The sequence below is a fragment of the Lutjanus erythropterus genome, chromosome 18, assembly GCF_056507025.1.
Source record: "Lutjanus erythropterus isolate fLutEry1 chromosome 18, fLutEry1.hap2, whole genome shotgun sequence".
In the NCBI taxonomy this organism is placed as follows: Eukaryota; Metazoa; Chordata; class Actinopteri; order Lutjaniformes; family Lutjanidae; genus Lutjanus; species Lutjanus erythropterus.
This window is the reverse complement of record NC_139334.1, coordinates 22,470,031-22,497,138: the sequence shown is the minus strand read 5'-3', so window position 1 is coordinate 22,497,138 and position 27,108 is coordinate 22,470,031. Positions and strand designations below refer to the sequence as shown.

The following is a 27,108-nucleotide window of genomic DNA, read 5'->3' as shown; positions in this document are numbered from 1 at the left end:
AATTCAGCCTGACAGCAGACCAAAATTCACTCACCACTGGCGAGGAGACAAATTGCTTTCAAGTGGAGGGAAACTGTTCATATGATGCATGTGAAGAACCAGTATTGAACCCATACCGGTTCCTGACTGGTCAGTACCAAAAGATCACTGAGCTCCTGGTTAAACCAGACTACTACTGGTATTTATTGAAACAGCTGACAAGTATTTAAACATGTGTGGTCTCGTGTTACTTCTGGAACATGTCTTCATTTTTTGCACCAAATTATGGCGAGTAGTATCAATAAGATTATCATATCGAGGAGCAGCATCAGTATCGATAAAATCCTAACGATATCCATCCTTACCTATATGAGAGGTGTCAGTGATTTTCAGAACCTAATGGTCCAGCTTTTTTTTTTCTGGAGCTTTCAGATGCATATAAAGATCTTCATCAGTGGATGAAGGGGGGATGTTTGGTCAGGGGAGATTTTTGTTTTAAAAAGGGACGAATATTTAAGATTCAGAACCAAAACTTATTATTTTATAGCGTAGTTCTAACACAGATAGGTGGTATGAAAAGAAAAAATGATACAAACAAAAATTATCGATCGGATAAAAACAACAACAGACTCAACAATCAACTATCCTTCTCCACAATCGCTTACTACACCTTTAAATCTCTATTTTTAAATCTTCGTTTTTTCTAAGCTAATCCACTCAACATTTCTTGTTAAAGACATCCTCAAAAGTCCGTGCCAAAACTTCAGCACCAGCACGTCTCTGACAAAAGAAGAAAACAGTCAAATATGATTTATTTTCTCCTTGGTAAGATCACATTTTTGAGAGCAAAAGAGACTGAAAGAAAAACAAAATTAATTTCTTCCCGTCGCCAAGAAAACTGTGAACCCTCCAGAGGAGCCGTTCATCAGCCGTGCATATTGTTTGATTATTAACATCTGTTGTTTGCAGAACGGGACAGCTGAAGTGATGCCGTAATGGAATTCCACCTCTTTTCTTGTCCTCGCCGCGTTCGCTGCAGCGGACGAGTAGCTACAGGACGGCAGCGTTGAAACAGGCCGTATTCTCCCTTTTTCGCTCAGCTGTGATGAATGGGAGGAACAAGCCGGGTCGGTCGGCCTGCGAGCTGACAGAGCCGTTCATGTCTGGAGCTGTGCGTGCATGTGTGTGTGTTTTATTCCTTAAAAGAGAAAAGTTCAGCTCAGTCCAAGTGGATGAAAGGGGATGAATGTGTGTGTGTATGAAAGAACAAAAAGTGCACTAATGAGCCAGTGTGTCCAGCAGTGATGCAGAATGTGTACTTCACCTGTTGAACTCTACACACACACACACATGCACACACACAGTAGCTTAACTCCCCCCTCCTACTCGCACCCATCACCAATCTCCTGTAACCTGATACTGGGACACACACACTTGCTTTTTTATTCTAACACACATACACGCACACACTCACATACACACATTGGGAGGTCAAGTTGAGGTTGTGCTTCCATGACATCACTGTTGCCATGACTCATAAGTGTACCCCCAGGCACAGTAAGGCCCTCTCCTCCGCAGAACCTGTCAGAGGGACTTAGCCGCTCACACGCACACGCACACACATTCACAGTGCACGCACACACACACACACAATCTCTCATTCATCACTTGCTCCAAGTAGACAGTGATGTTCCAAAAACAAACTACCTTGCACACACAGGTAAACCATGAATGTGTGTATGTGCCTGTTTGATGCAAACACACTGGAGTTGTGTTGCTGACCCAGACGCGTACACATCCTGTGTGATTTACAGTGGTCAGAGTCAGATGGAGAAAGCAGGCCTCCTCTGGTCGGAAAAAACCTCAGCTGTGGGGATCACACGGGGGGGAAAGACTTCCATTACACACACATGTGTGTACACACACTCAGTGACTCGCACTCGCCCTCCTGACAGCCCCGAGTGTCTAATAAATCACCTTCAGACACGTCGCATCACTGGACCAGACCTGTGTGTTTATGTGTGTATATGTATGCTCCATATGTATGTGTGTGTGTGCGTGTCCTTAAGAAGAGGCTGTCCCGTCCCCCATAAAACTCTCAGCTGCTTGAGTAGAAGTATTGTGCCTAAGCAGTGACCTTTATGACCTTTAGGACTGCAGCTAATGCTTATTTTCGTTATCGACAGATGTAGGGCTGCACTGAAGCTTTGCATGCCTGTCATCATGTTTTATGACGCCATGACCAAAAAATAAATAAATAAAATTCTTGGAGACAAAATCCTTAAAGGAGCATTATGTAACAATCATGCATCCAAAAAAGAGAACAGCAGTCCAAATAGCAAACTGAAGTCGCAGACGGTAATAAAATAGGTTGAAATCCTATTTAATGTACCGTCTGTGGTTAAAGCGAGTTCTTTCCCCCCTGCCCTCTTCTCCTGATCTCCCAGAGCACAGTGTGATATGTTTAGACTGCTTATTAGACAAAAAACACAAAGATATTCAATTTACAGTAATGAGACAAACAGAAAAAACCTAAATGTTTGACTTCTTGCTTGATGATTGACTTCCTAATTTCTTAACTTAATTGAATCTTGTTCTCTAGATGTGAGAAAACGCGTTTGTTTGGTGCTCACCCCAACAAGTGTCAAATCATTGGAATTTTTTTCAGTTAAAATGAAAATGATGATAAATTAATATAAATGATCGCTACCACTAATTGTGAATCATATAGCAATCGTAATATCTGTCAAATAATCGCAATATATCCCGTGTAAGTTAAAAGTCCTTTGCTACTCCGTCACAAAATACAGTATGAAAGGGTTGGCAGTCACTCCTCTAAACGCCTGATGTCTGACTGATATTTTCCATAAGGTTCTGTGTTTTTCTGCTGCACATTAAGTCACGTGGAGCCTCTTCCCGGGGACAACACATATGAAAGAGCATCTATATCTGGCCTAGTATACTGTGTGGCTCCTGTATCAAGCAATTAAGAGAAATAACAAAATAAGCGAACAGGAAAAAATACTTAAAAGCGCGTCTAAGGCTTGTGGAGTTAAAAGCTCCAGCAGGAACGTCATATAGCAGCGCAGACATTACACACACGTGGCACTGTATTCAGTATAATGTCATGTGTAATAAGCTGCACTGCAGAGCTGCAACAACACCGCTGACGTCAGACCGTTCAGTGGATAAATATTCACAGGTGTAGGGACAATTGATTTAAAATGATACATAATCATGATTAGGATAATGATTTCTATGAACTAATGCCTGTAAAGATAATCAGCAGCGGTTTCGATGTTCGGAGAGGAGTACTCGCAGTGGAATATGACTCATATCTTTTTTTTTTTTTTCGGTGATCCCCATTTTATTCGCTCTAGGTCAGGAATTCATGACTAATGCCTTTCTGCGGAACTCTGGATAATTTAGTGTGTTTTTTCCAAGTGTTCATCATGACTCGATGAGACGAAATAGGCGTTTGCCGGAGAAAACAAGTGTTGCATCACATACGATTAGACAACTCTCTCAATTCTCTTTAGGTCTGTTTTTACTCTATTTTGGGCTATTTATTTCTGCGTTTCTTTCCACAGATGACCGACTTCCTATTTGGAATATTTTCACACACAATATCAGGGATGATTAGAGAGTCGCAGCGCTTTTCATCTGGCTTTTTGACCCCGCAATTTCTCAATCTAGAGGCAAACTTTGGCTGACCTCGGACAACAATGAGCCATAGATTTCTAGATATCACAATAACATGGCTTGTGGGAATTGAAAACCCCTCCTCCTGTCAATCAGCGGCTCAGTTTTCTGCAGGACTGCCAAAATTGCTAATGTGCATCTGTTTTGAAACTTGGGATTGTGGAATGTAACTTTTCTTTTTCTTTCTTTTTTTTCATTTTAATATAAAAGGAGTTAGAATCAAATTCAGAGTTGTAGGATTTGCACAGATTGCAATTATGACCGGACATGTGGCACAAATGCCCCCATGATCTCTCTCCTTGTGTCACACCAGCAGTGCCAGTCTCTCTTTTTTTGCTAAATATTACATTTTAAAACACCCTGAACCACTTTACTATGAGACTACCCTTATAAATGGTTTATAATTAGTTTTAAAGGTGGGTATCATTCCCTGAGTTTGATACCAATTTTCATTAAATCCATATTAGTAAAATGAAAATTATATAGGTTATAATACAGATCTTTAGTTTTATTTTTCAGCTCATGGTTGGATGTAAATTGTTTGTTTCAGCTCTTTAAATGAATGTTTCAGCATTTTCCACTCAAGATAATGTGAAGATTTTCTCCTATGGTATCAAAAAAACTGATGTTATGATAAGATAATCTTATCTCATCGCATATTTGTTAATAAGTTACAAACATTTAACCACTGTCACTATCCTAATATACTGTAAAAAAAAAATACACAGGAATTTAATGGAATTAAGTTATTTTTTCTCATTAGCTCAACATAAATACACATTTTTTTTGTTCAAGTTATTTAATAATAAAGAAACATGATCATTGTATTAGCAGACTTCCCAGCATGCACTGCTTCTGAGGTAAAACTCTCCTAAGAGAACGTACAATGGAAACTTGAGTCTCTAATATACTTTCAGATAAGTCACAATTGTAAACAACTATGGATAGAACTGAATTTGCTCCCTGACCCCTTTACATTTAAAATGTAATAAATTCACTCGGAGCTGTGTCACGTATTTTCTTTGTGCCGATGCAGCAGCGAAGCAGCTCACAGTCCTAACAAAGTTTTCTCGTGTGAACTGACTTTTCAAACTGAGAAAATGTAAAAGGAAATCAGATTTGCTTGTAATACTGTCGGTGTGATTGACGAGTTGTTGGTTCAACAACTTAAAATTTTAATGCAGCCCGAACAGGAACTTTTTAAAGTAAAAACCAAATTACAGGGTGGTCAGAAAGTTTCTTTAGGCGCATCAGTTAACATATCAAATGACCAGGTTCATACACTAACTTTCTACAGTGTTTTCAACCTAATTAATAACCTTGTTTTTTATATAAATCATTTATAAAGGTAGTCTTATTGTGAAGTGGTACCAAAACCCTCTTGTCGTTGATTTTTGATAATTACTCTTGTTTTTTTTTCTCTGTCTGTCTCCTCAGATCATGATTCAGAGGGGAAGCGTGTTCAAGACATGCTGTCTACAATCGACAAACCACAGGTTGGTATGCGTACCTCCTCCCGCCGCGCACACACAGACACACAAACCCGACGTTCGCTTCCTTACAACCACTTTCATCAATCATCTCTTCTGATGCAGTCATAGCTGGCATGAGCGTTGATGTCTTTTCCATATTTTCATCCTTTCTCTGTGATTAACATGAAAGTCAGATGCTCAGATTGACAATATGAACTGTGACTTGTGTGTGTCTCATTTTGAAGTCATTTCCAGGGATTTAATTACGGTCGCAGTGGAGGTTTAAGCTCTGCTCACCTTGGCCACATGAGGGCAGCATCTGCTCATTCATGCTGCCTTTTATCAGCTGAAATACCTCTGTAAACACCAACAGCTTTTTTTCCCCCCCTCCTGTCCCTGAGGGGAATGTGAACGAATGAGCCGGATCCGTGCAGACATGGTTTGGTAGAGAGGAATTGCTCACTCCCAGTTAAAGCAGTTTTGGTCAGCAGGCTGTGCAATTGGATCATTTGATATCTGTGTGTTCATGACGAGAGAATGGAGGGATGAAAGACGCAGAAAATGGAGTGCAAAAAGAGGATGTTTTGAGCTCTTCAGGAGGATTTGAAGCTGATGCACAGACAGTCGCGATTTATTTGCTCTCATAACCTCAAATTGCCTCTTCACTGATGCCGCGAGTTTATTGTAGTCGATACTGAGAAGAAACAGACAATTTTGAGATCCTCTTTTGCCACTGATAGTTATTTTTTGTCATTAACTGCAGATGCAATTGTCCATCACTTTTCACCTTTATGTTAAAGGGACAGTTCACACCAAAATCAACAATACATCTTTTTCCTCTTACTTATAGGCCCGTTTATCCGTCTAGATCAGGGATGTCAAATTCAGTCTCTTTATGTTTGCCATTGCATAGATGTCTCTACTTCTTATCATATTATGTAATTGCCTCTGCATTCGATTACTGGTTTTAGTAATAACTTGATAATAACCACTTCAGAAAGCAGAAATCTAGGAAACATAAAGGCAAGCAGAAATTCATGTTTACAACTATTATACAATTTGTGGTTGTTTCAGTTCCTTAGCCTGCAAGCAAGGTTTCAAATCCAAAATGAATGTTTGCTTTAAAATGAAAATTGCCTCCAGACACATCCAGTGTAGGAATAAAAAAATGGGATGCATTGTGGGAGATGTAGTTTATGGACACCATACTTTTGCATATATATTGCACAAACTATATTCTTTGCAATCTCACAAGTTTTTGGTATGAGTTGTAGTGTTTTTGATATCGAAATATTGTGGTGCGCAAAGGAACAAAAAAAAAATGCAGCTGAAAAACTCAACAGCGACGTCTCTTTCCAGAAATCGTGACTCACTTACTCTAGATAATCTGCAAACTTTGTTGTGAGCAGTTTCATGTTGGAACTATTTTCTTTCCGGTAGGTTCTACTGCAGAAAGAAAGTAGTTCCTACATGAAACTGATATTCAGAAAGAGACATTGCTGTTTGTTGAGTGTCAGTTAGTCTCATTATACTGGAGAGAAGGCAGACATGGCAGATATCTCCAAAACTCAGCAACTCACACTGAAACAATCCAGATGTATAAATAGCGCCACAAGTACGAGGAAAAATACGTGTTTTTGATTTTGTTGTGGACTGTCCCTTCAATGCATGTCTGTGGGAAACAGTAGCAGTGTGTGTATATATATATATATGTATATATACACACACATATATATATATATATATATATACACACCTACATGGGAACAGATGATGAGATTTAAAGTTCTCCCTGCAACAACAAAGGTGCCAGTTGATCGATTCAGCTGTGTGACACGCTCTTCTTCATTTCATGTTCACAGTATTACTTTGTTGCTCTGCTTGTATTCTTGTATTGTTTGCTTTCAAAGAAATAAACCACATTTTCTTCAGCTAAATTGAAATATAAAAAACCATCGGGGGGGAAAGGAATAATTCTCTTGAGTTTTCCTGTCCTATTTTAGTCTTTGTGCCTGAAGAAAGATGTAGCAGCAGCACTTTTCACCTCAAAGGCCTGGGAGCTCGTAACAGCACAGGCTGCATTTACGTGCACATGACGTTTTGATTATGGGCAATAGTAAGGCATTACACCGATTAAAATGTTTATCCAGGTTGCTTATTGATGCAGTAGACCTTATAGAGTTAATATTTATATTACCTTGCTATGGTGCATAAACTGATTAATTACACTACCATAAATTGTGCTAAAACTGATCCCAGCAGCCTTTCACTGCAGCATCACTTTGTATAAATCTTATTAACAGCACTTGGCTTAAGGCGGAGTGTATGAAATGACAAGTGAAGTGTGAGACACACTCTGCTCACTCTGCTATGAGAAGGAAAAATCCAATCAGAAGGGCCAGATTTGAAAAAAGTAAAGTAACAAGGGGCCAGATGTTTACATTTCCTATTTCTGACCTGTACAGTTAGGAATTTAAAAGTGTAAAACAATGTGTCATTTTCATGGTTTCTCCACAAAAACATGAGAAACAAATCACTGTGGATATCCTAGATTAGTAGCTTATGGCTTGTTGTTATAATAAGAACAATGTGGGCAGTTAACATCTTTCATTCTGTGTGACTCTATGAAATTGAGTTAGAACTTTGAGGGGTTGCAGCGCTGAACGTTTCTGATTGGTTGAGTACTGGCAGCATTTTATTTCTGTCACACTTTTTTTGAAAAAACAATCTGCAGCTGCAAACCATTTTTTTGTTCGTTGTGTTTTGACACGTCAACGTGGAGCGAAAGCACACGCTTCACGGGTCTTTAGACTCTGCTGGAAACACAGACAGCAACAGACATTGTTCCTTAAAAAAGTAGTTCCTGGGACTAAAAGTTCCCAGGTATTTTGGTTGGAAACGCAGCTTTAGCTTTAGCTTTAGTCCTGGAATGCCTCCAGCATTCACCTTTACACCTGCCATTTCTGCAGAAATACAGTCCCGTATTAACAGTCTTTCTTTTCAGCATAATAGAACGAGCGCAGAGATTTTTTTGTTCAAGTTTGTATTCTAAAAAAACATTTGTAAACGACAAAAGAGTAGGAAAAAAGTGTCTTTTCTTTGGTAGACGTTATTAAGCAGATTGATTATTGTGAGCACGTCACAAAATGTGACTAACGCTCATTGAACATCATAGTTGCATTAAGGGGTTTAAGTGGTTTAAAAGCTCTTCTATTATGAGAATAAAGGTTGAATATTACACTATTCCTTTACCCCTATTATGTTGAAAACACATTGTGATTAGACCAAGGCTGTGCATAAATACAGCCATTGTATTGACAGAGAAAATGTGAAAGGTTAAATCAGACAGTTATTAATTTTCTTTCAAACAGTGAATAGAAGACGAGGACTGATGATGTACACACAGTAGATTCTCACCACCTCACATTTAGTGCAAAACCGATTTTGTCTGGCAAATCAGTTGTACGAACAGGCTGTCTCTCGGGGTCAGAGGGCTCCTTTGCTCCCTTTTCTTTCAGTTTTCTATCACTCCATGTTTCTCTCTGTTTTGTTGTTGCGTTTATCATCTGCTGATTACTTACAAACCTTGGGATTATATGCATGTATCCACAGTGCACACGTAGCAAAGTGATGGATAAAAAAAACGCGCGAACAAGTCTACTAACTTGTGAATAAACTGCCCTCAAGGATGTTCTCAGGCCTGTGGACACGGTCATGTGATCTCATAAAACCTAATCATAATGATCAAAACGCACAATAAAACCACAATCACGTCTGTCTTTCCGCTCTTTTCTGGTCTGTCTGTCTGTCTTCCTCACAGACTGTCTAGGCATGGTTGTGGTTTGCGGTGCCCTCAAGGCTCATTCATCGCCTATTCAGTGGATGTGGCGTCTGGAATAGCAGCAGACTGTGCTAAATCACGCTAAATTGGCTCACCCACCGTGTGCCACAGCTAAATCTCCCATAAACATGCACGCACATGCAGGCGCGCAAACAAGGCAACAGAGTTAAAACACACAAACATGCAGCCGTCTTTGTCGTGTTTGTTCATGTTAATGTTCTGGTGTGTTCCCGGTGTGGACGTGCCTGAGCTGAAAAAAGAGCAGCTGAATCTGGAGTCATGGTTTCAGTTACAAATTATGAAGCACACAGACAGACTAAAGTGTAGATGCACACTTAAATTTATAGCAGCAACACACCTTTATAGAAAAATTTTATCTTACATTATCACAAGTGTAGAATTACTGCTGTTTAGATTAAGATAGAAAGGAACGCATGCAAAGAAATGAATTAAATGTGTAGTAACACTTTATATTGAGGTGCTTGTGTTAGTTAATAGGTAATAAGGCCTTATAAGCTGCTTATTAACATAAATGTGTCTTAATAAGATTATATAAGTGTTGATAATAGCAGTATGACCATGATTATTGTTAAGCATCACTGTCCAATAAAGGCAAAAAGCATAATAAAATAATGATAATAATAATAAAACCCATGTTAACTTTTAATAGGTGCATAATAAAGGATTACTTAACCATAATAAGCATTGCTCATGGCTTTGCTGTAGCTCTGGTACCCCAAAATGCACAATTAACAGTTAATAAGCACATAATAAAGGATTAATTAACATTAATAAGCATTGTTAACAAAATTCTTAGAAGTGCTTATAATCTAAAAATACATGTTTATTCATTATGATACTATTGTCTTATTCACATTGTTAATAAGAATCTTTATTACCTATTAAGTAACACTTATTGCCAGCACCTTAATATAAAGTGTTACCAAATGAATTGTCCTGTCTGCTAACAAAATACTGTACTACATACGTGGAAACTTTGTGTGCATGAGTAACCGTACTTGGCTTCATTGTGTATATATGTCTATCTGTGTCTTTCAGGTGTCCAATGTGCAGGCGCGGGCTGCACGGCTCTCCTGGGCCCCCCCGGCAGGGCTGGTGAACAGGCATAGTAACGGGATGCCTGTGTCCTGCTCCTTCGAGGTGTCTCTCTCAGATAAGGGACGAGACGGAAAGTATCGCCTTATATACAGGTGGGAAACGCACTCCAAGATAAAGTAAACGGCATCCACTACAAATACACATGTACACCGGTGTGAGTTTTGTGCTGTGTTTATTTGTGTTTCAGTGGCGAAGAATTGGAGTACCATCTGAAAGACTTAAGGCCAGCGACAGACTACCACGTACGGTAAGGACTTTGCCGTTTTTGACTCGTTCTTTTTGGATGTTAAGAGCTACAGAAACTAAACCAAAAGACACTAAAAGGGGATCTTAGTCAAAAGGAGAACTTTTCGGTGTTTTTGTAAGGTGACTATGTTCCTCCATGCCATGTTTTTAAACATTCTATGTCATGTGTGTTTACTTCAGGGTGTCTGCGATGTACAACTCGGTTCGAGGCTCGTGTTCAGAGGCCGGATCATTCACCACACACTGCAGCGTCCCCGACATCCCATTATCCCCGAAACTTTCCCACCGCACCAAGAGCACCCTATCCCTACAGTGGAAGGTATGGACACGGACATCTTTACGCTCGGATGTTTGTGTCTCATAGACAACTCATACAGTGAAACATGTCACACCAGTGAACATGACTTAACATGATGATGTTGCTGTTAGTTTTGATGCCACAATTGTGACTGACCCTTCCCTCAGTTGCACCTTTTTGGAAACCCAGATGCATCGAGCCAAAAATACCATAATGTCCCGCTGCATCCGGTCGCATTTTGCAGTGTGCAAGCCAGCATGCTTTTCTGGCTATTCTGACCCACAATCCTTTGTGAGTGTATGAGCAAGATGGTCAAAGAGAGCAAAAAGGGGCAGGACTTAGGAATGGTCAGTACTATTATAAATTAATATTACTATCTGGGTGCTTTGTCCAATCTTCATGTGTCTACTGCACTTTATTTTTGTAGTGATACACTTGGCAGAAAATCCTCTTTTCTTAAAGGAAAATAAAACATATGTTTTGCTTCACCTGGTTTATCTTCTGGCTGGACTTTATCGGCCCTAAAGCACCTAAAGAAACATTCTTGCGTTGTTGCTCAGTGCTGTCAGGTCACATCCCTCCGTCCTCTCTGACCTTTGCCGCACAAGTAATTTTTATCCACTCTGACTGTCTCTGATAAAGAGTGACATCAGTCACCCAGACAGGATGTGAAGCCAATCATACAAACTCGGCAGGTATTTTGTCTGTCTTCTGTGTCAGATTCTTTTGTCCTTGGTTAATCTCTCCATCTGTCTCTTGCCTGTCCACAGCCCCCAGGCGACAACGGATCCAAAATCACAAACTACCTGCTCGAGTGGGATGAGGTAAGTCTGTCTCTTTCTTTTTTTTTTTTTTTTTTAAAAAAGCACTTGTACCCATCACAGATGTCAAAAAACGGATGTTAACATTCGCCTCCTCAGACAAGATGTAATAAGTCTGTAAATTATGCCTTTCCTTCTCCTTTTTGGACGTCTTCACTCTGTCATGCTTTTTGTTCCTCGTCTGTCTTATTCTTTTCTTAAATCTCCTATTGTAATTAATCGTCCTCATCTTATCTAACTTTATTTTCATTGTCTGTCATCCCTCTCCTCTCCTCTCTGCTGCAGGGAAAGAAGAACAGTGTTTTCAGAGACTGTTACTTTGGGAACCAGAGACACTGTAAGCTGACACGACTGTACCCTGCCTGTGGCTACACGTTCAGAGTGGCTGCGCACAACGACATTGGCACAAGGTACTGTCGCCCATTACTGAATACACACACACTGAATACACTCAAGTGAAAAATATGTTCATGCACACATCACTATATAGCACAGAACTCGACCTGCTCCTTGTTCATATACTGTGGGTGGACAGATTTATTAAAATGCATTACGGCATTTCACATGATGACCTGACTGTATGAGGTACTTATCTATAGTATTATTGACAGTAGATGCCAGTCAGTATGCCCCCAGTTAGGAGAAGCAGAGACGGACACCAGCACAGAAGCCAAGCAGTGTACTGCTACAGCCAGGGTCAGCAACAAAAGGTATTTTAGTCAAAAAAAGGTCTGCCTAAAAAAAATTTATATCAGTTTCAGTGTAGGCTATATTCACTCATTTGTACAGCTTTACTTTGTCATCAGGCAGCCTATTCTGACGGGAAACAGCTGTTATAGAAGACAAATATGCTTCTCTCCAAACCAACCAAACTCCATAGACGAAATCAGTAATTTTACCTCTCATAACACAGGAGTTGCTGGTCAAACGCTGCCTCAAGCTGTTAGTTTGTTTGCGTTCTTGTGTGACTTTGGTGAATCCGAACTATCCTTTTATTACGCAGAAGTCGCACAATATCACAAACAAGCTAACACATCGAGGCAGCGGTAGACCAGCAACTCCCGTGTTATGAGAAATAAAATTACTGATTTCGTCTATGGGGTTTGGTTGGTTTGGAGAGAGCAACATTCGGCCTATATAAGGCCATGTTTCATCAGGAAAGGCTCTCTGACGGCAAAGTAAAGACATAAACATTTTTGATGTGGGGTTGTATGAGGTACTTGATAGTCAGTGCATTAGCTACAGAAGACACTGGTGGGCAGGCCCCCAGTTTGGAGAAGGAGAGATGGGGCAACAACACAGAAGGTCGGGAACAAAAGGTATTTTAACCACAGCATCTACTGTAGTACACTCTAAATAATCCAAACTATCCCTTTAATATGATACAGTGTCTCAAACCAGGACACTTACACTCATGGAAGCAAATTGCATCAGTGTCAGCCACAACATGTACGTTTTCATGATAAAATCTAAATAAATCGATACGTTGCCATAACGATGGGCAGAGACACACAAACATGCATCAGTCGATCTGTGGCTTTTATTCTGCATGTGACATGAGTCATCTCCCTCTTTCTCATTTTCACTCCATTTCCCCTCTCCTCTCATCTCCTCTTTGTCATTATGGCGGGGAGCATCTCGCCTGCAGTCATTCGGGTGACAAGAAGAAGGGGAGGGGGTGATAGAGGGCAGCGAGAACGAGCGAGGGAGGAGATATTAGCTCTCTCTCGCTGAACTCAAAGAGGCCTTAATGCATCCTTCAGCTTGATTTCCCTTTGAAGCCTTGGACACACACACACACACACACACACACACACAAACATGCTCTGCGCACGCAAGATTTTCATATTTCTTACTTTTAAAAAAAGGTTTGACGACCTCACAGGCCTTTGCTGCTGGTAAAACATTTAAATTCTTTCCTCCCCGCAGCTCTCAAATTAGCCTCGTCTGTCTTTTCCGTCTGGCTTCTGGCATGTATATATCCTATTTTATCCCGTCACGACTCCGCTTCTTATTGCTATCTCGACTGGGAGCTCCCGTCAACCTCTTCCTCACCTGCAACCCCTGCGCTCCTGTCAAATGAGCACCGATGTCACGTTTTCCTCGCCTTGCGCTCTTCCCTGTCCCTGCTGAATTTGTAATTCATGAGGCTCCCCTTCCCCCCTTGCACTTCTGTCCCTTTTCCCTCAAAAATTAACGATCCAACAAGCCAATAATTTGCTGCAGCATTTTAAATAAAAGCAAAAATGTGAATAAAATGGAAATGTGTTTGTGTTTTTTTTCCGCAGTGGCTTCAGCACAGAGGTGGTGTTTTACACCATGGGCACCCTGCCTGCTCTGCCTCTGGCACCGCGGCTCGTCAGGGCAGGGGTGTCCTGGGTGACCCTGGAGTGGGGGCGTCCTGAGGGCAGCCCGAGCGAGGAGCAGCTCAAATACACACTTGAGATCCAGGAGGACAACAGCGTGAGTACCACACAATTATAAGCACCTATATTGTGTGAAAACATTTGGTCACACTTTATTTTATGTTAGACTAATAAGACGAAACAAGCTGTACTTTGTAACAAATTAGACAAAAAACTATGATTAATATGTTATTATACAGTATTAGTTACCTTGTGAAGAAGCTGGACTTGTGAACCACGCAAGAATCCGTCTCGCCAGCCCCCAAGTTATCCATTTTTGTGTCTGCACCAGAGGTGGCGTGAGCCAATCGGCATCCTCAGTAGAACTACTGGCAGCTACAGGCATGGTTTTAGGTGCACCAACAGCGAAAAGCGTCCATGGAAGCAACTTGTCTCAGCGATAGCATCAGATATATCAGAACTGGAGAGCATTTCTTCATTGAGAGAAGGATTGTTGTTTTTGCTTTGCTTCCGGTCAGCTTCAGCTTTGGTTTGGAGAGTTGATCCGATTGGATGAAGTTAGCCTGTGTTAGACATAACAGATAGTTAATCCAATCACCTGCTGAGTGTTTACAATTCAGTTCTGTTGTAATATGTCCCTTATTACCCTCTAATGAAGTCTAAAAGGGGCTGACAGTGGGAAATAATATACCTAAGTTTACAGTAAAGTTCTGTTTTAATGTCTCTAATTACCTCATAAAAAAGTCTAATAAGGGTCTAATACAGCCTAATAAGTAACATATTTTGGTATTTCTAGTTTGTGTCTAATTTGATACAAAGTATGACGTGTTACTTCTTATTATTTTACTGCAAAATAAAGCGGGACCAAATATTTATCAAGTTTATGTCACTGGCAGAGGTTCTGCAGCCCACATAGATTTGAATGTTGCAGGAGCTGCATAATCCATCATAGTAAACAAAGTTTTGTAACTTTTTTTTTGTTATTTGATTGAGCCCTGTGCTGTCAGTAACTTCAATCCCACAGGAAGAGAGAGTAGAGCACAAAACCTCAAACTGAAACTGCGTACTTCTAAAATCTGATTATAAGAAAATAAAAAAATAAAAATGACATGCATAATGCATTGCAGAATAGATCGGGGAAATGTATAGCAGACGCATTGAGCAGCAAATCCTGTAATATGCAATCATAAGTACAAAAACATACACCACATACATGCGATTCAGCACGTAAATATGAGAGAGGAATTTCTCCCACACATAGTTTCACTCCCTCACACACATATATAATTTAAAAGTTAGCATAATTATTGCATCCATATGCTCAAAAATGCGCCAAAAGATGCTTAAAGAAACACATACGCACATGCAGATTACTGACAGACAGTGTTTCACCCACAGGGAACAGACTTTCATCCAAAGTACACTGGAGAAAACTTGACCTGTACTGTACAAGGCCTGAAGAGAAGTACACAGTATAAATTCAGGGTAAGTTACGACGTGATGTGAATGCTGGTGTGTTTGTTTTCTGCATGAGTGTCGCCTGTGTGTGTGTATGTGGACTATAAAATCAGAAGTAGAAAATGATGATAATGACACCATATGTTCCTCATTTTGTCCTTCTTTTGTTTCTAATTTCGCCCTTACCTCTACGTCACAGAAGTGTTTTAAAGGAATAGTTTGACATTTTGGGAAATACACAAAATCTACACCACCCCACCCCTGAATATGAATTTAAAAAATGGATGGTGTAACAAGCATGTAAAAATATATAAATATTCATATTAGCACAAGCAGGCAGTTAGCTTAGCTTAGCTTAACTTAGCTTGCTTGTTTTCAACCAGCGTGGGAAACCAAGAAGTTATTGGCCTTGCTGAGAAATAGTTCAAGTGGTAGGCAGATTTTTTAAACCTTTGGAAAGAGCTAGCAGTTTACCCTCTTTCCAGTCTTTGTGCTAAGCTAAGCTAACCATCTGCTGGCTGTAGCGTCTTATTTACTGTACCAGCATGAGTGTCTTCGATCTCCTCATCTAAATCCAAAGAAATGGTTCTAGAGGTAGGCAGATTTTTTTCTTTAACCTTTGGAGAGAACTAAACTAGCGGTTTCTCCCTCTCCCCAGTCTTTGTGTTAAGCTAAGCTAAGCTAACAGTCTGCAGACTGTAACTTTAATGCACTGTACAGCTATGAGAATGGTGCCAATCTTCTCATCTAACTCTTAAGAGAGCACATGTTTGTTTCTTTGGTGTGTACATGTGTGTAATTATGACAGAAATGGACAGTGATTAGCATGATTAGCATTAGCTGCTTTGGTGCATTAGACAAATAGGATTTGTCACACAGATTTACAGGGATCTATGGGCACTACATGGCAGGAATTAACTATAATAAACATATGTTTCACCAGTGTATAATCACCTGAAAATAAGACTTCAGAGTTCAGTTTCTACAGGAGCCCAGAGTGGACAAACCAAACTCTGGCTCTTGTTAAGGCCTTTTCACGTTTTGTGCAAGTTTTGCAGTCGTTATAGGCTCTCCTTTACTCTCGGAGGGTGAATGAGGACATTTTCAACCTGTAAGCTCACTGCTAGATGTGGGACAGTGCCACTAAATTCTACACACTGGTCCTTTAAAGAGTTTTATATATCGTCTGCCTTTTGTTCTTCCTCTATTTACTTGATTAATTTCCAGTTTGAGATGTTCTCTTTCTGTTAATTGTGAACAATGTTTCCAAGGATACTAACCCATCCATATGTCTTTCACTGGCGATACAACATCCATCAATCTAGGATAGAATACAGCATTTCATGACCTGAGTATCTGGCTGCAATTTAACCAGCAGTGAAACAAGGCTGCCATCAGCTGCCATTTAGAAAGTAGAGAACGCGGTCCGGCTCCACTCAGAGCTGTTATAGCTATTCTTAATGCGAGGACATTGTGAACCAAAATGTACCGACGGTAGATCTGTCTAAGTGCATTCACCCAGGTGTGTTTTTGTCTTACCATCAGCAGTGTATTATGGTGCAATCATCTCAAACAACATCTTACATGCATCGTCGTACACGCATGTGCATGTCCTCACTCACGCGGTCAGATGAGGCGGCAGAAGATGTTTTAAGACACAAACACACACATGCTGTCACGCAAAGAGACACGTCTGTGTTCTTTGTGATGTTCAGCCGGTGTGAACATGTGGGAACAAAGCAAATTGATTGTCCACAGGATGGGGTAATGGAGGGAGTAAACTGAAGAGAAATGAAGGCAGAGAGTAATGGCTCCTATTAATCAGGACAGTTCCTTTACTTCTTGATAAATTTCTCTGTATGTTCCCCTCTCTCATCAAACTGCCGCTCGCTGTGCCTCTTTTTTTTTTTTGTCTTGCGCTCCATCTTCTTTCCTTCCATACCATCCTTCCTCCATGTCCTGTCCTTCCGTCACCCCCCCCGCCTTCTCTCTTTCCGTGTTCTTTCGTTTGACGCGCTTCTTTAACCCTCCGTTCTGTCCACGTCCCTCCCTGCAGCTCATAGCATCGAACACGGAGGGAAAGAGCAGTCCCAGTGAAGTGTTGGTGTGCACCACCAATCCAGACAAACCAGGCCCTCCATCTACACCCTGTGTCACCACAGCGACACCCTACGGATTCACCGTCACATGGGGTAAAGATGCACACCCACACATGATATATTGTCCCAGAAAGCATTGCGATATATGTCATTTTTAAGTTCATTTTATACCACTAATATAATGATAATAGCATCATAATACAGGAGCAATGACATTGTAATTGTGAAGAATATTGGGACATGTTGGCTAAAATGTTAGTGACATATGATGGGGAACTACTTTCTCTCCAGCTGAAAGAAAGTAGTTCCGGTAGATTCTTCCCGCAGAAGAAAGAAAGAAGTTCCTGCATGAAACTGCTCACAACACATGGGTCATGGTTTGTGGAAAGAGACATTGCTGCTGAGTTTTTCAAACTTATTTTTGTGCTTTGAGCACCACAAGCAGAGTGTTATCTAGTTCCATTATAGTCAAGAGAAACAGCAAAACAGTCTAGATGGATAAATAGCACTACAGGCCAGATTTGTGGCGAACTGTCCCTTTAACTGTATGGCAAAAGTGCTGATACAATAAGTATTGCACAGCCAAGTAGCTTGTTTCCAGCAGTGCTGATTTACCACTAACCTCCTAAATCACCCCCAGTTGTTAATTATTTTATAGTTACCCTCACGGTGTCTCTCTCAAAGTTTCTTCGAACTCATATTAACACAGAATAAATAGAAACCAAAGCAATTTCTAGCAGCTCTGTTGCCACTCAGACACTTGGCAGCAGTTTGGTAACTGCCCTCTGTGGGAATTATCATTTTTGTTTGGCTGAAAGACAAACAATCTGCCACCGCAGCCCCTGACAGTTTGTGATTAATAATGTCTTCAAGGTTTGATGAGGATGCTAAATGTCATGGAAAGTCTCAAGTGATGACTTATGAGTCTGTGTTTTATCGTTTTTGTAAAGCTTTTGTGCTGATAATGGGCAGTTTTTAGTCATTTTGACACCTTTTCTTGAAGCCATGTTTGACATTTGAAATGTTTTCCACATATTCCTTGTTTACTTTGATGTTGAACTGAACTGAGTCCGTCTTTTCCTCCAACAGATCCTCCCCAGGACAACGGGGGCTCAGAGGCTCTTACGTACCTGCTAGAGATCTCAGAGGGATGCTCTGAAGGTACGTCTGTGTGTCCGTCCGTCCATCCACGCCACATATTCAGCTAATGAGAGCCTGTTTAAGTCCATCATCTTATCACAAAGCTCAAAATGTTCCGTCCGTCCTCTCCCTCCTGTGCCTTTTTTCTCTATACATCAATTTCTCTCACTTACTCTCTAAAGAAGAACAGCGGGCATAATTCCCTCTTTGTTAGCGCCAATTTAAAGCACAGCGTCGTGCAGATTTCCTCAGATCTGTACTCCAGGAAGCCAAATGTTCTCTTACTTCTTTTGGTCTCTTTAGCAGTTAGAGAAGAGGAGCATCATTTCTGCAGCCTGTTTTCAATCTGTTACATCAAAGAAAGAGGAGTTAGTTGTTTATTGCAGACTAGTAATGAATGGCAAATAACCAAAGATGCTTCTTCTTCTACTTTCAGTGACAATGAGAGGATTTCTGTCAACAACAAGACCTTTAACTACAATTACCTAATTAGGCTAAATTGATGTAATTGGTTAATTATGTTATTTTTAAATCCTGGCTTCAAATTTAGTATTTTTCTGTAACATTTAATATCAGTGACTAAATAAACAACAACTGAAGTTAAAATTCAGAAAAACAACCAAGAGTTTAGTGTCCAAAAACTGATTAGATGAGATTGAGGAGTCTGATTGCAATGTTCCTCATTGGTGCAAAGAAGTACATGACATAAACTTTTCACAGCTTTTTCCCCACTTTAAACTACCACTTGAAAACCAAGCCCATACTGGATTTTTGGGGCAGATGCCAGGGCCGATATTTGCAATGATCCCTTAATTATGATCATCAAACACTTCACGTCCAGCTGGGAGGACGCCACGGGGCAAACCGAGGACTAGGTGGAGGGATTATACCTCGGGAACGCCTCGGGATCCTGAGCTCCCAGAGCTGGTTAATGTAGCCGGGGAAAGGGATGTCTGGGGTTCCCTGCTGGAACCGTTACCTCCACGACCCGATTTTGGATAAGCAGATCCCAATGGATAATAAACTTTATTTTCCAGAATTATATCAGGGCACTGAAACAGTAACACAAATACAGAAAAATATATGTATATATTAAACCTGAATTACGAAAAAGAGATCAAATGTATATTTAAAAAAAAAGCAAATAAATAAAATCAGTCTGTATGATCTTAAAAAAAAAAGTTTTGTTTGGACAACATATACTGTCTGCTGATATCAATGTAGCCTATGACCACAGGGTCATAACACACAGCACAGACGAAACCAAAAAAATACAGAAATATCTCACCAAAACTTTTTTATTAGTGGCAGAAATTTGTGCATTCATGTCAGATCCCTTTAGTCATGATAATAAGCCGGCCATTAAAATACATTTCCTCTGCTCTCTGATATGTCTATTGTCCAAACTCTTACTTCACTTTCTCACCTCTCACCAAGCTGATTGCTCATTATGTGTTTTCTACGTAGCAAAGTTTTTTTTAGGTGCAGCACTTGAAAGTGTACTTTGACTATAAAGTAGAGTTTGAGTATGTAAATAATAGATGTATGAATTAATTACATAATCAGAATATACCATTCACCTCTTGTGCACAATTGCTCTCCATGCTGTGGTGTAAACAGGACCTATGTTTGCATAACATAAGTGCTGCTTTACAGACGTGATGATACAGTTCACTTGCCTACACAATGCATCAACAGAACAAAAACGGTTGCATAAACAGGTGCTCAGGTAATAATGAGGCCAATGAGATTCTGTTTTTTTTAGACAAGAAGTAGGTCGACTTGGGCGTACACATGAAACAGGAGGAGATTCTGCGAATGCGCTTGTCTTCATGTGTAATTGATTGTGTAATTGATTGTGTCTGCGCAGCGAGCCAGTGGGAGGTAGCGTACAGCGGTCCGGCAACAGAGTGTGTGTGTGAGCGCCTGACACCTGGAACCTTCTACCGCCTACGTGTGTGTAGCATCACCACCGGAGGACACAGCCCGGTAAGACGCACAAAAACAACGTTAAATTTTCAGTTCTTGAGTTAGGAGAGAGGCAACATTAATGCATTAGTGTTGCTCTTGTATAACTTTCCAAAAAAGCTGGGATGTTGTGTAAAACATAAATAAAAACAGAATGCAATGATTTGCAGATAATTAAAAGTCAAAAGAAAAGGTGACGTATCACGGTGGTAAACAAGCCCCTGTCCCAGCGTTTTTTGAACGTGCTGTAGGCATCAGATTCGTACTGAAAAATCGATGAGTTGAATCAGTTTCATCATCTTTCAACATCTTGTCTTTGTACAATATTCAATTGAATATAAGTTGAAAAGTTTTAGCAACTCTTTGCATTCTGTTTTTGTTTGTTTTGGAAATGGGTTCATAGAAAAAAAAAATGGGGAAATCTACAATCTGCACTCATAATCAACAAAGCATAATTAACATCTCTGCCAGTTATTAATCAAACTGATCTGTAATTGCAGTTCCCTCTGTTTATGTTTTGATTTCCTGTGTTTATCTCTGCCCCCGAAGTGCACTGTTAGTGTTCCGGTCCGCACATTAAGCGTCCCACCAGGGCCCTGCCAGCCACCGAGGATTGTGGGTAAAGCCAAACACAAGGAGGTGCAGTTAGAATGGGGTGAGTGCAGATATACACGTACACTGTGTTTAGTTTTATTTAGCAGAATGTGTTTGAATTTTTCTGTGTAGTGCAGCTAAATCACCCTCTGGCTGCTTAATATGTGTCCCCGGCCAGCTCTAATGTAACCTTAGTCAACCATTTTTCAGCCTAATTGAGCCCTAATTTAGCCCATTAAATGCCTAACCTAGCCTCATATCTGACTTGACTCTCCTAATGCCGCCCCATTATTGCAGATTAGTTGAGTTATCTGTTGGCAGGCAAAAGTCTCCCAGCCTGAAACGCCAGGGAAGTTCTTGTTTTAACCAGTTTAATGCAGCTGGCCACAGACCTAATCAGTTCACATTGAAGCACCGCTGCTGCAATTACTGGCTCGAGCTGAAGGTCAGACATAATGTATCGGAGGGTTTTCCCCACTGTCTCCTTCATTTATGACTTAAACCTCGACGCGGCCGAAGTGAAGCTGCTGGGGGAAGAAAGAATCCCTTGGAAGCGACCGAGAAATGCACCTGGTGAACTGATCTGTAAACACACGCATCGAAAACTAAACATAAGATTGCGTATAGGGATTAATATTTTTCCCAAAAAGGAGACATTTTCTATCCAGGAACAGAAGCACACTGTCGTGGGAATCCTGTGAGGTAGACTTGTTTTTAAGGTGTAACTTTAGCTACAGTCAAAACACGCTGGTCATATTTCAGGCAACACTACATGCAGCAAGGAGAAATATGGGTTCCCAACCTGAACGCTGTGGTGGTGTTAATAATTATTGTGGCAGAAGAACATAATTTATGTTAATCGACATTCAGATGAACCTAATCTAAACTGCACATGCAGGTTGAACGTCTCGACAGCTGTGAGGATGAAATTCAAAGTTTGACCTGTGTGCCTGTGTGCCATCACTCACTCAGTGTGACATTTCGGATGGATTGTTCGGGAGATTTTGGCCTCTCAAAGTTATTTTTATTTAAGCGCACTGTTTATTCTGCCTTTAAAGGCGACTGGTGCAACTCCAGCAGAGGGCTTTACAACATACATGCTGCAGTGTTAGATATATTAAACCTAAAAAAGTCAGAGATCACTCAAAGTTAAAAAGCAAAACTCTCTAAAAAGCTCTCACTCGCTTAGCTTAGGTCACATTTTGCCGTTCTGTTCAATGTAAATCCATCACATGCTGCCTTTTATTTCAGTATTCTTGCAAGTTTTGGTGGGATTTCACCTGGAATTTTCTCCACAATTCCAAAATGTTGCAACAGACCACTTGTTAAACCTCTGGCTAATTTGATCCCTTGTTTACAGAGAGCAGAGAGAAGTATTTCTATACAAAGCTGTTGGTAGAAATTGTATTTACTGTTCTGTGTTAACAGTCAGAAGTCTTTGAATTCATCACACTTGGTTGAAATTGGTCTGTCTCTCTCCCTTTGTCCCCTTAGACCCCCCTGTGTCTGAGGGAGTGTGTGAGGAGTGTGTGTTCAGTCTGGAGATGAGCGAGGGGGACACCAAGCCAGCGGAGGTCTACCATGGGTCAGAGCTGCAGTGCACCGTGGGTAGTCTGCTACCTGGTGCCACGTACAGCTTCAGACTGCGGGCTGCCAATGAGGCTGGGGTGAGAAATTTGCACGCACGCACGGCAGGAATATGATGAATAATAAGAAAGAAAGAAGCGGAAAACCCATCAACTAGTAATTCACCAGGCAAGACCACAAAAAATCACTTCCCTGATGAAACATTTTGAAGTCAGAACCATGCATGTCAGCACGTCAGCCTTCAAACTGGATAAAAGTAATTCTAATTTTCCACTTGACCAGCATGAAATTCGGTGTTTAATGGCTCTTGTGGCCATGAAATCTACTGAGAACATGAACCGTGGAACCTCTTCATGTGATCCAGATATTAAAATAAAACTCTTGATGCAACTTAAAATGTTTTTTATTGAAGCCACACACACGCATAGACGAGTGTGAGTATCTATTAGGTCAGCGTGTCCCAGACATGTGTGTTCCACAGTCTGAAGCTAACGTCTGATTGGTATGATCATCCACACACTCAGGGGTGAAGCACTCAGACTGGCTGATCAAATGCAGGTACAAACACAGCACACACACTTAAAAGTAGGACAAACGGCGCACACATGCAGAGGGCGCCCAAAAAAACACATCCTCACAGGCATAAACACGTCTCCTCTCTATTTTTCTCTCTCTTTTTTTTTTTTGTAGTTTGGAGCGTACTCTGAGCCGACAGAGGTGACGACTGCCGCGGGTCCTCCCGGCCAGTGCGGGGCACCACTCATCACTCTGACCAGTAACACCTGCGTAACGCTCAACTGGGAGGTGAGAAAAACACAGATACGCTCCCGTGTTTATCAAAGGAACCAGACAGGCAGACAGAAAGAAAGGGGCCACATTTCTTCAACCTGTCCAAAGACGCCCAGCCTCCCTTTTTCTGTTTCTACTGACCTAAAAAACCTGCTGCTTTAAATTTGTCTGCCTGGACTGTTGTGGACAAGTAGACTCAGGAGAAAGAAGGTCTCAAGTGTTGTGTTTTCCCTTTGGCCTGCTTTATTTCCAGATTTATGTCAGCGTTTTAAAATTCCCACGTTCAGTTGTGTTTCCCTGAGCCGAGTGTGTGTTTCCGTGCGTTGCAGAGTCCCGAGGGCTCGGGGACAGACATCTCTGAGTATCGTTTGGAGTGGGCGAGGGAAGACGAACCCATGGAGCTCATCTACTGCGGATCAGCCACACAGTGTGAACTGTCAGACCTGACGCCTGCCACAGATTACTGCTGCAGGCTACAGGTAACAACACGCAGACATACTCTCAAACCAGTAACGTGCAGCAAAATCCTGGCCTGGGTAGGCAGTCACGTATCAATGTGGCATATGTCTAAATTCAGTTAATGCAGCATGTGTGGATAGACATAAAATAGTCATTATTTAGGCTATAAATCAACAATTAAGCCTACTTGAGGTGTTGCCAAAGCCATTGCTACATGACATATAAGAAACTAATCGGTCAGCTCGCTCACGGCAACTCGCAGCAGGTGCCTCAAAGTTGATCATTCAACACAGTGTGAGAGCTGACCGCGCATGAGCAAATCTACGAAAACCGTGGCCTTAGTGCAGACGGAGGCACAGATCGCCACTCCCTCAGCGTTCGGGCTCTTGCAAAAGGAGCATGCTGTACTTTTAAAGCGACTATTCTGACTAGTTTACTGGAAACTGTGCAACCCTGAGACGAATTTCACAAAATGATAAATACGAAGAAACGATCAATAGATGCAGCTATGAATGTCAATGAACTTACAGATCCTGTGTTCATGCACAGGCACACGGTGATGTTGGCTTTACAAGAAATAATAAAGAACACAGACTATATAGTATATGAACACAGACGTGCAAAAACATACACATGAGCACAGTTCCCGGGACTCAGTCGGGGAAAAAAGACTTGGACAAATGTACTTACAAAGAAATGTCAGCCAAGAGAGCTTCAAAAACAAGAAAAACACACAAGCGGACAGAGACCATTGAAAGGTTAATGATAATTGATTCTATTTGTGTTCTGACTCTTAATCCGGTGCATAAATAAGTCCACTCTTTCTTTTTCTCTGTGTAACACACACACACACACACACACACACACACACACACACACACACACACACACACACACACACACACACACACACACACACACACACACACACACACACACACTCTCTTGCCTTCTCCCTGTCGTACCCTCTGGAGCTATGACTCCAATAACAGCATGTTTTATGGTTCACTTAGTTTATGGGCTCATTTATAGTTTAGAGGACAGGACAAGGTCATCCCAATGTCCTAATCAATGATTTTGTGTGTGCGTTTATACGTGATTTGTCTTTGTGTGTGTGTGTGTGCATCTTCAGTGTGTTCATACATGTAATAGCAGGACAGATGAACTCCCTGTGAGCGTTGTTTACCTGTAGAAAGCAGGGCGGCTTCACCTACTGAAGCAAATCTGGATTAGCTCGACATGAACATGTTTTATGAGAACATTTTAAATATCCAGACACTCAAGATTCCTTACATTTCTTTATGTTCTTCAAGCCTCGCAAAAACATCTTTTGACAGCTGAGGCTAAATCAGAAATACTACAGAAACATAATTTTCCTTTCCTCGAAGTATGTAGATAGTTTACTGCCAAGATAAAGTTGTAAGTTTTCTGCAGACTGCAAATTACGGCTTCTGCTCCTCCATGGTCACTCCCATTAATGATGCCCGGCTGTTCTTGGAAAGTACATTTTTAAACTAGAAAATAAGCGCCTCTTATGTTCCTGGAAGTGATATATATTTTTGCCCAATTACAATAACTCCCCTCAACCAGCTTGTTTTGTCTTGCTTGTTACATTTAAGAGCTTCAAGGTGTAGGTTTTTGCTTGTGGATTAAAAGAAATGCAGAGAACACTTTGTTAATTTTGTTATTTTTGTTCAAGCTTTTAAAATCTAGCAAATATATTCTTAAAAATTTGTCATTTTTTGCCCCTTTTTCCTCCTTGCTGAGTTTTCTGTGAGACAGTGAAGTGTTTTTTTTTTAAATAGAGGATACTTGAGGTGAATATAAATGTGTCACAGAGCAGACTAATAGACTAATGCTCTTTCACAACCAATTTCAATTCACCTCCCTCTGGTGGTTTTCTTGTCTTCTTCCATTCATCAGGTCCTTTTCTCTCCTTTACTTTACTTTCTCCTGCTTTTTGTCTGTTTTTCTTCCTCCTGCCAAACTCATTTCACCTTTCTACTTCCCTCTTCACTGTTAACCTTTCTCTAGCTGTCATCGGCTTTGTCTTTCCCACTCATCGTCAACTCTATGTCCTCAAATCCCTCCTTCCCTGCCCTCATCTGCCCCTCTGTGTTTTCTGTGTCTGACTCAGGCGGTGAATCAGGCAGGCGCCGGCCCGTACAGCGAGCAGGTGAGCTTCCGCACCCCGGCGACGAATCCCGACCAGGTCTCCTCCCTCACCCTCCTGGACCTCCCGACCTCCTCGGAGTCGGGTCACTCCCCGTCGACCTGCCTCCACCTGAAGTGGGACGAGCCCAACAGCAACGGGGCGGAAATCAGCGCCTACGTCATCACCCTGGACGAGCAAACCATCACTGTGGAGTCGGGGACGAGTCACCTGGTCACAGACCTGCAGCCGGACAGCGAATACAGGTACAGGACGGTGATTTATGTGGATGATGATCACTAAATCATGAGTTTGGTGCATGAGCAGGAAATAAAAAACAAAGACAACCACAGAGATTAACTGGTGGGCAGATTAACACCAGCTGTCAGAACATCTGAAACATTCCTGGAATAATAAACCTGCATTAACAGATTGGGGCCACCAACATGTTTGCACACACACCCCTATTTACACATCCAGTAGATACAGAGCAAAATTGATATTCATTCCGAGTCATGTGTCTGGCAGCCTGATGGATGTAAAGTTCGGTGCTGGGCAGGTTGTGCACCATCAGTTTCTAGAGCTTTTTGGTGAAAAAAGCTGCCTGCTGCAACAAAAAATGACTCTGAAAGTGAACAATAACGGTGAGGTTTGGGCTGTAGAACCAAAACAATGATTTGAAAGATGCCAAACTGCTCTGAAACCAAAAATAAACAGCTGTTTTGTCTGCAGCGGCGCACATATCTGGTCTGTAAATCACTTGTCTTGTGTTCTTGTTTGAGGAAAAATATCAGAAACCCAAAAGGAGAAATTTATATTTGATTAATTTTTTGGTTATATGGTGACGCCCACTAGTTTTGCATTGATTTGACATCTACCCAGCCAATCAAATCTTGCATAATGTTTTCTTCTTATTTACCTTCCAAACATGAACACAATGACGCTGCCCCAATATAAAGGCCTGCCCTAAAGACTTCACTCTCTGATTTTTTTTCACCAGTTTTAGCAATGAATTCTG

The 27,108-nt window shown here is 41.1% G+C and overlaps 1 protein-coding gene across 1 annotated transcript in view; it reads left to right on the top strand.

The window, feature by feature from the left end:
• Nucleotides 1-27,108, top strand: part of fndc3ba (fibronectin type III domain containing 3Ba) — a 145,476-nt gene that overhangs the window by 92,400 nt on the left and 25,968 nt on the right. The window contains exons 8-23 of the mRNA XM_084742012.1: nt 5,119-5,177; nt 10,054-10,205; nt 10,301-10,360; nt 10,540-10,678; nt 11,428-11,481; nt 11,764-11,888; nt 13,767-13,941; nt 15,243-15,329; nt 17,359-17,494; nt 18,491-18,562; nt 20,412-20,530; nt 21,059-21,164; nt 22,598-22,770; nt 23,381-23,494; nt 23,809-23,958; nt 26,076-26,356. Coding sequence (XP_084598138.1) covers nt 5,119-5,177; nt 10,054-10,205; nt 10,301-10,360; nt 10,540-10,678; nt 11,428-11,481; nt 11,764-11,888; nt 13,767-13,941; nt 15,243-15,329; nt 17,359-17,494; nt 18,491-18,562; nt 20,412-20,530; nt 21,059-21,164; nt 22,598-22,770; nt 23,381-23,494; nt 23,809-23,958; nt 26,076-26,356 — 2,002 coding nt within the window. The remainder of the gene's footprint in view (nt 1-5,118; nt 5,178-10,053; nt 10,206-10,300; nt 10,361-10,539; nt 10,679-11,427; nt 11,482-11,763; nt 11,889-13,766; nt 13,942-15,242; nt 15,330-17,358; nt 17,495-18,490; nt 18,563-20,411; nt 20,531-21,058; nt 21,165-22,597; nt 22,771-23,380; nt 23,495-23,808; nt 23,959-26,075; nt 26,357-27,108) is intronic.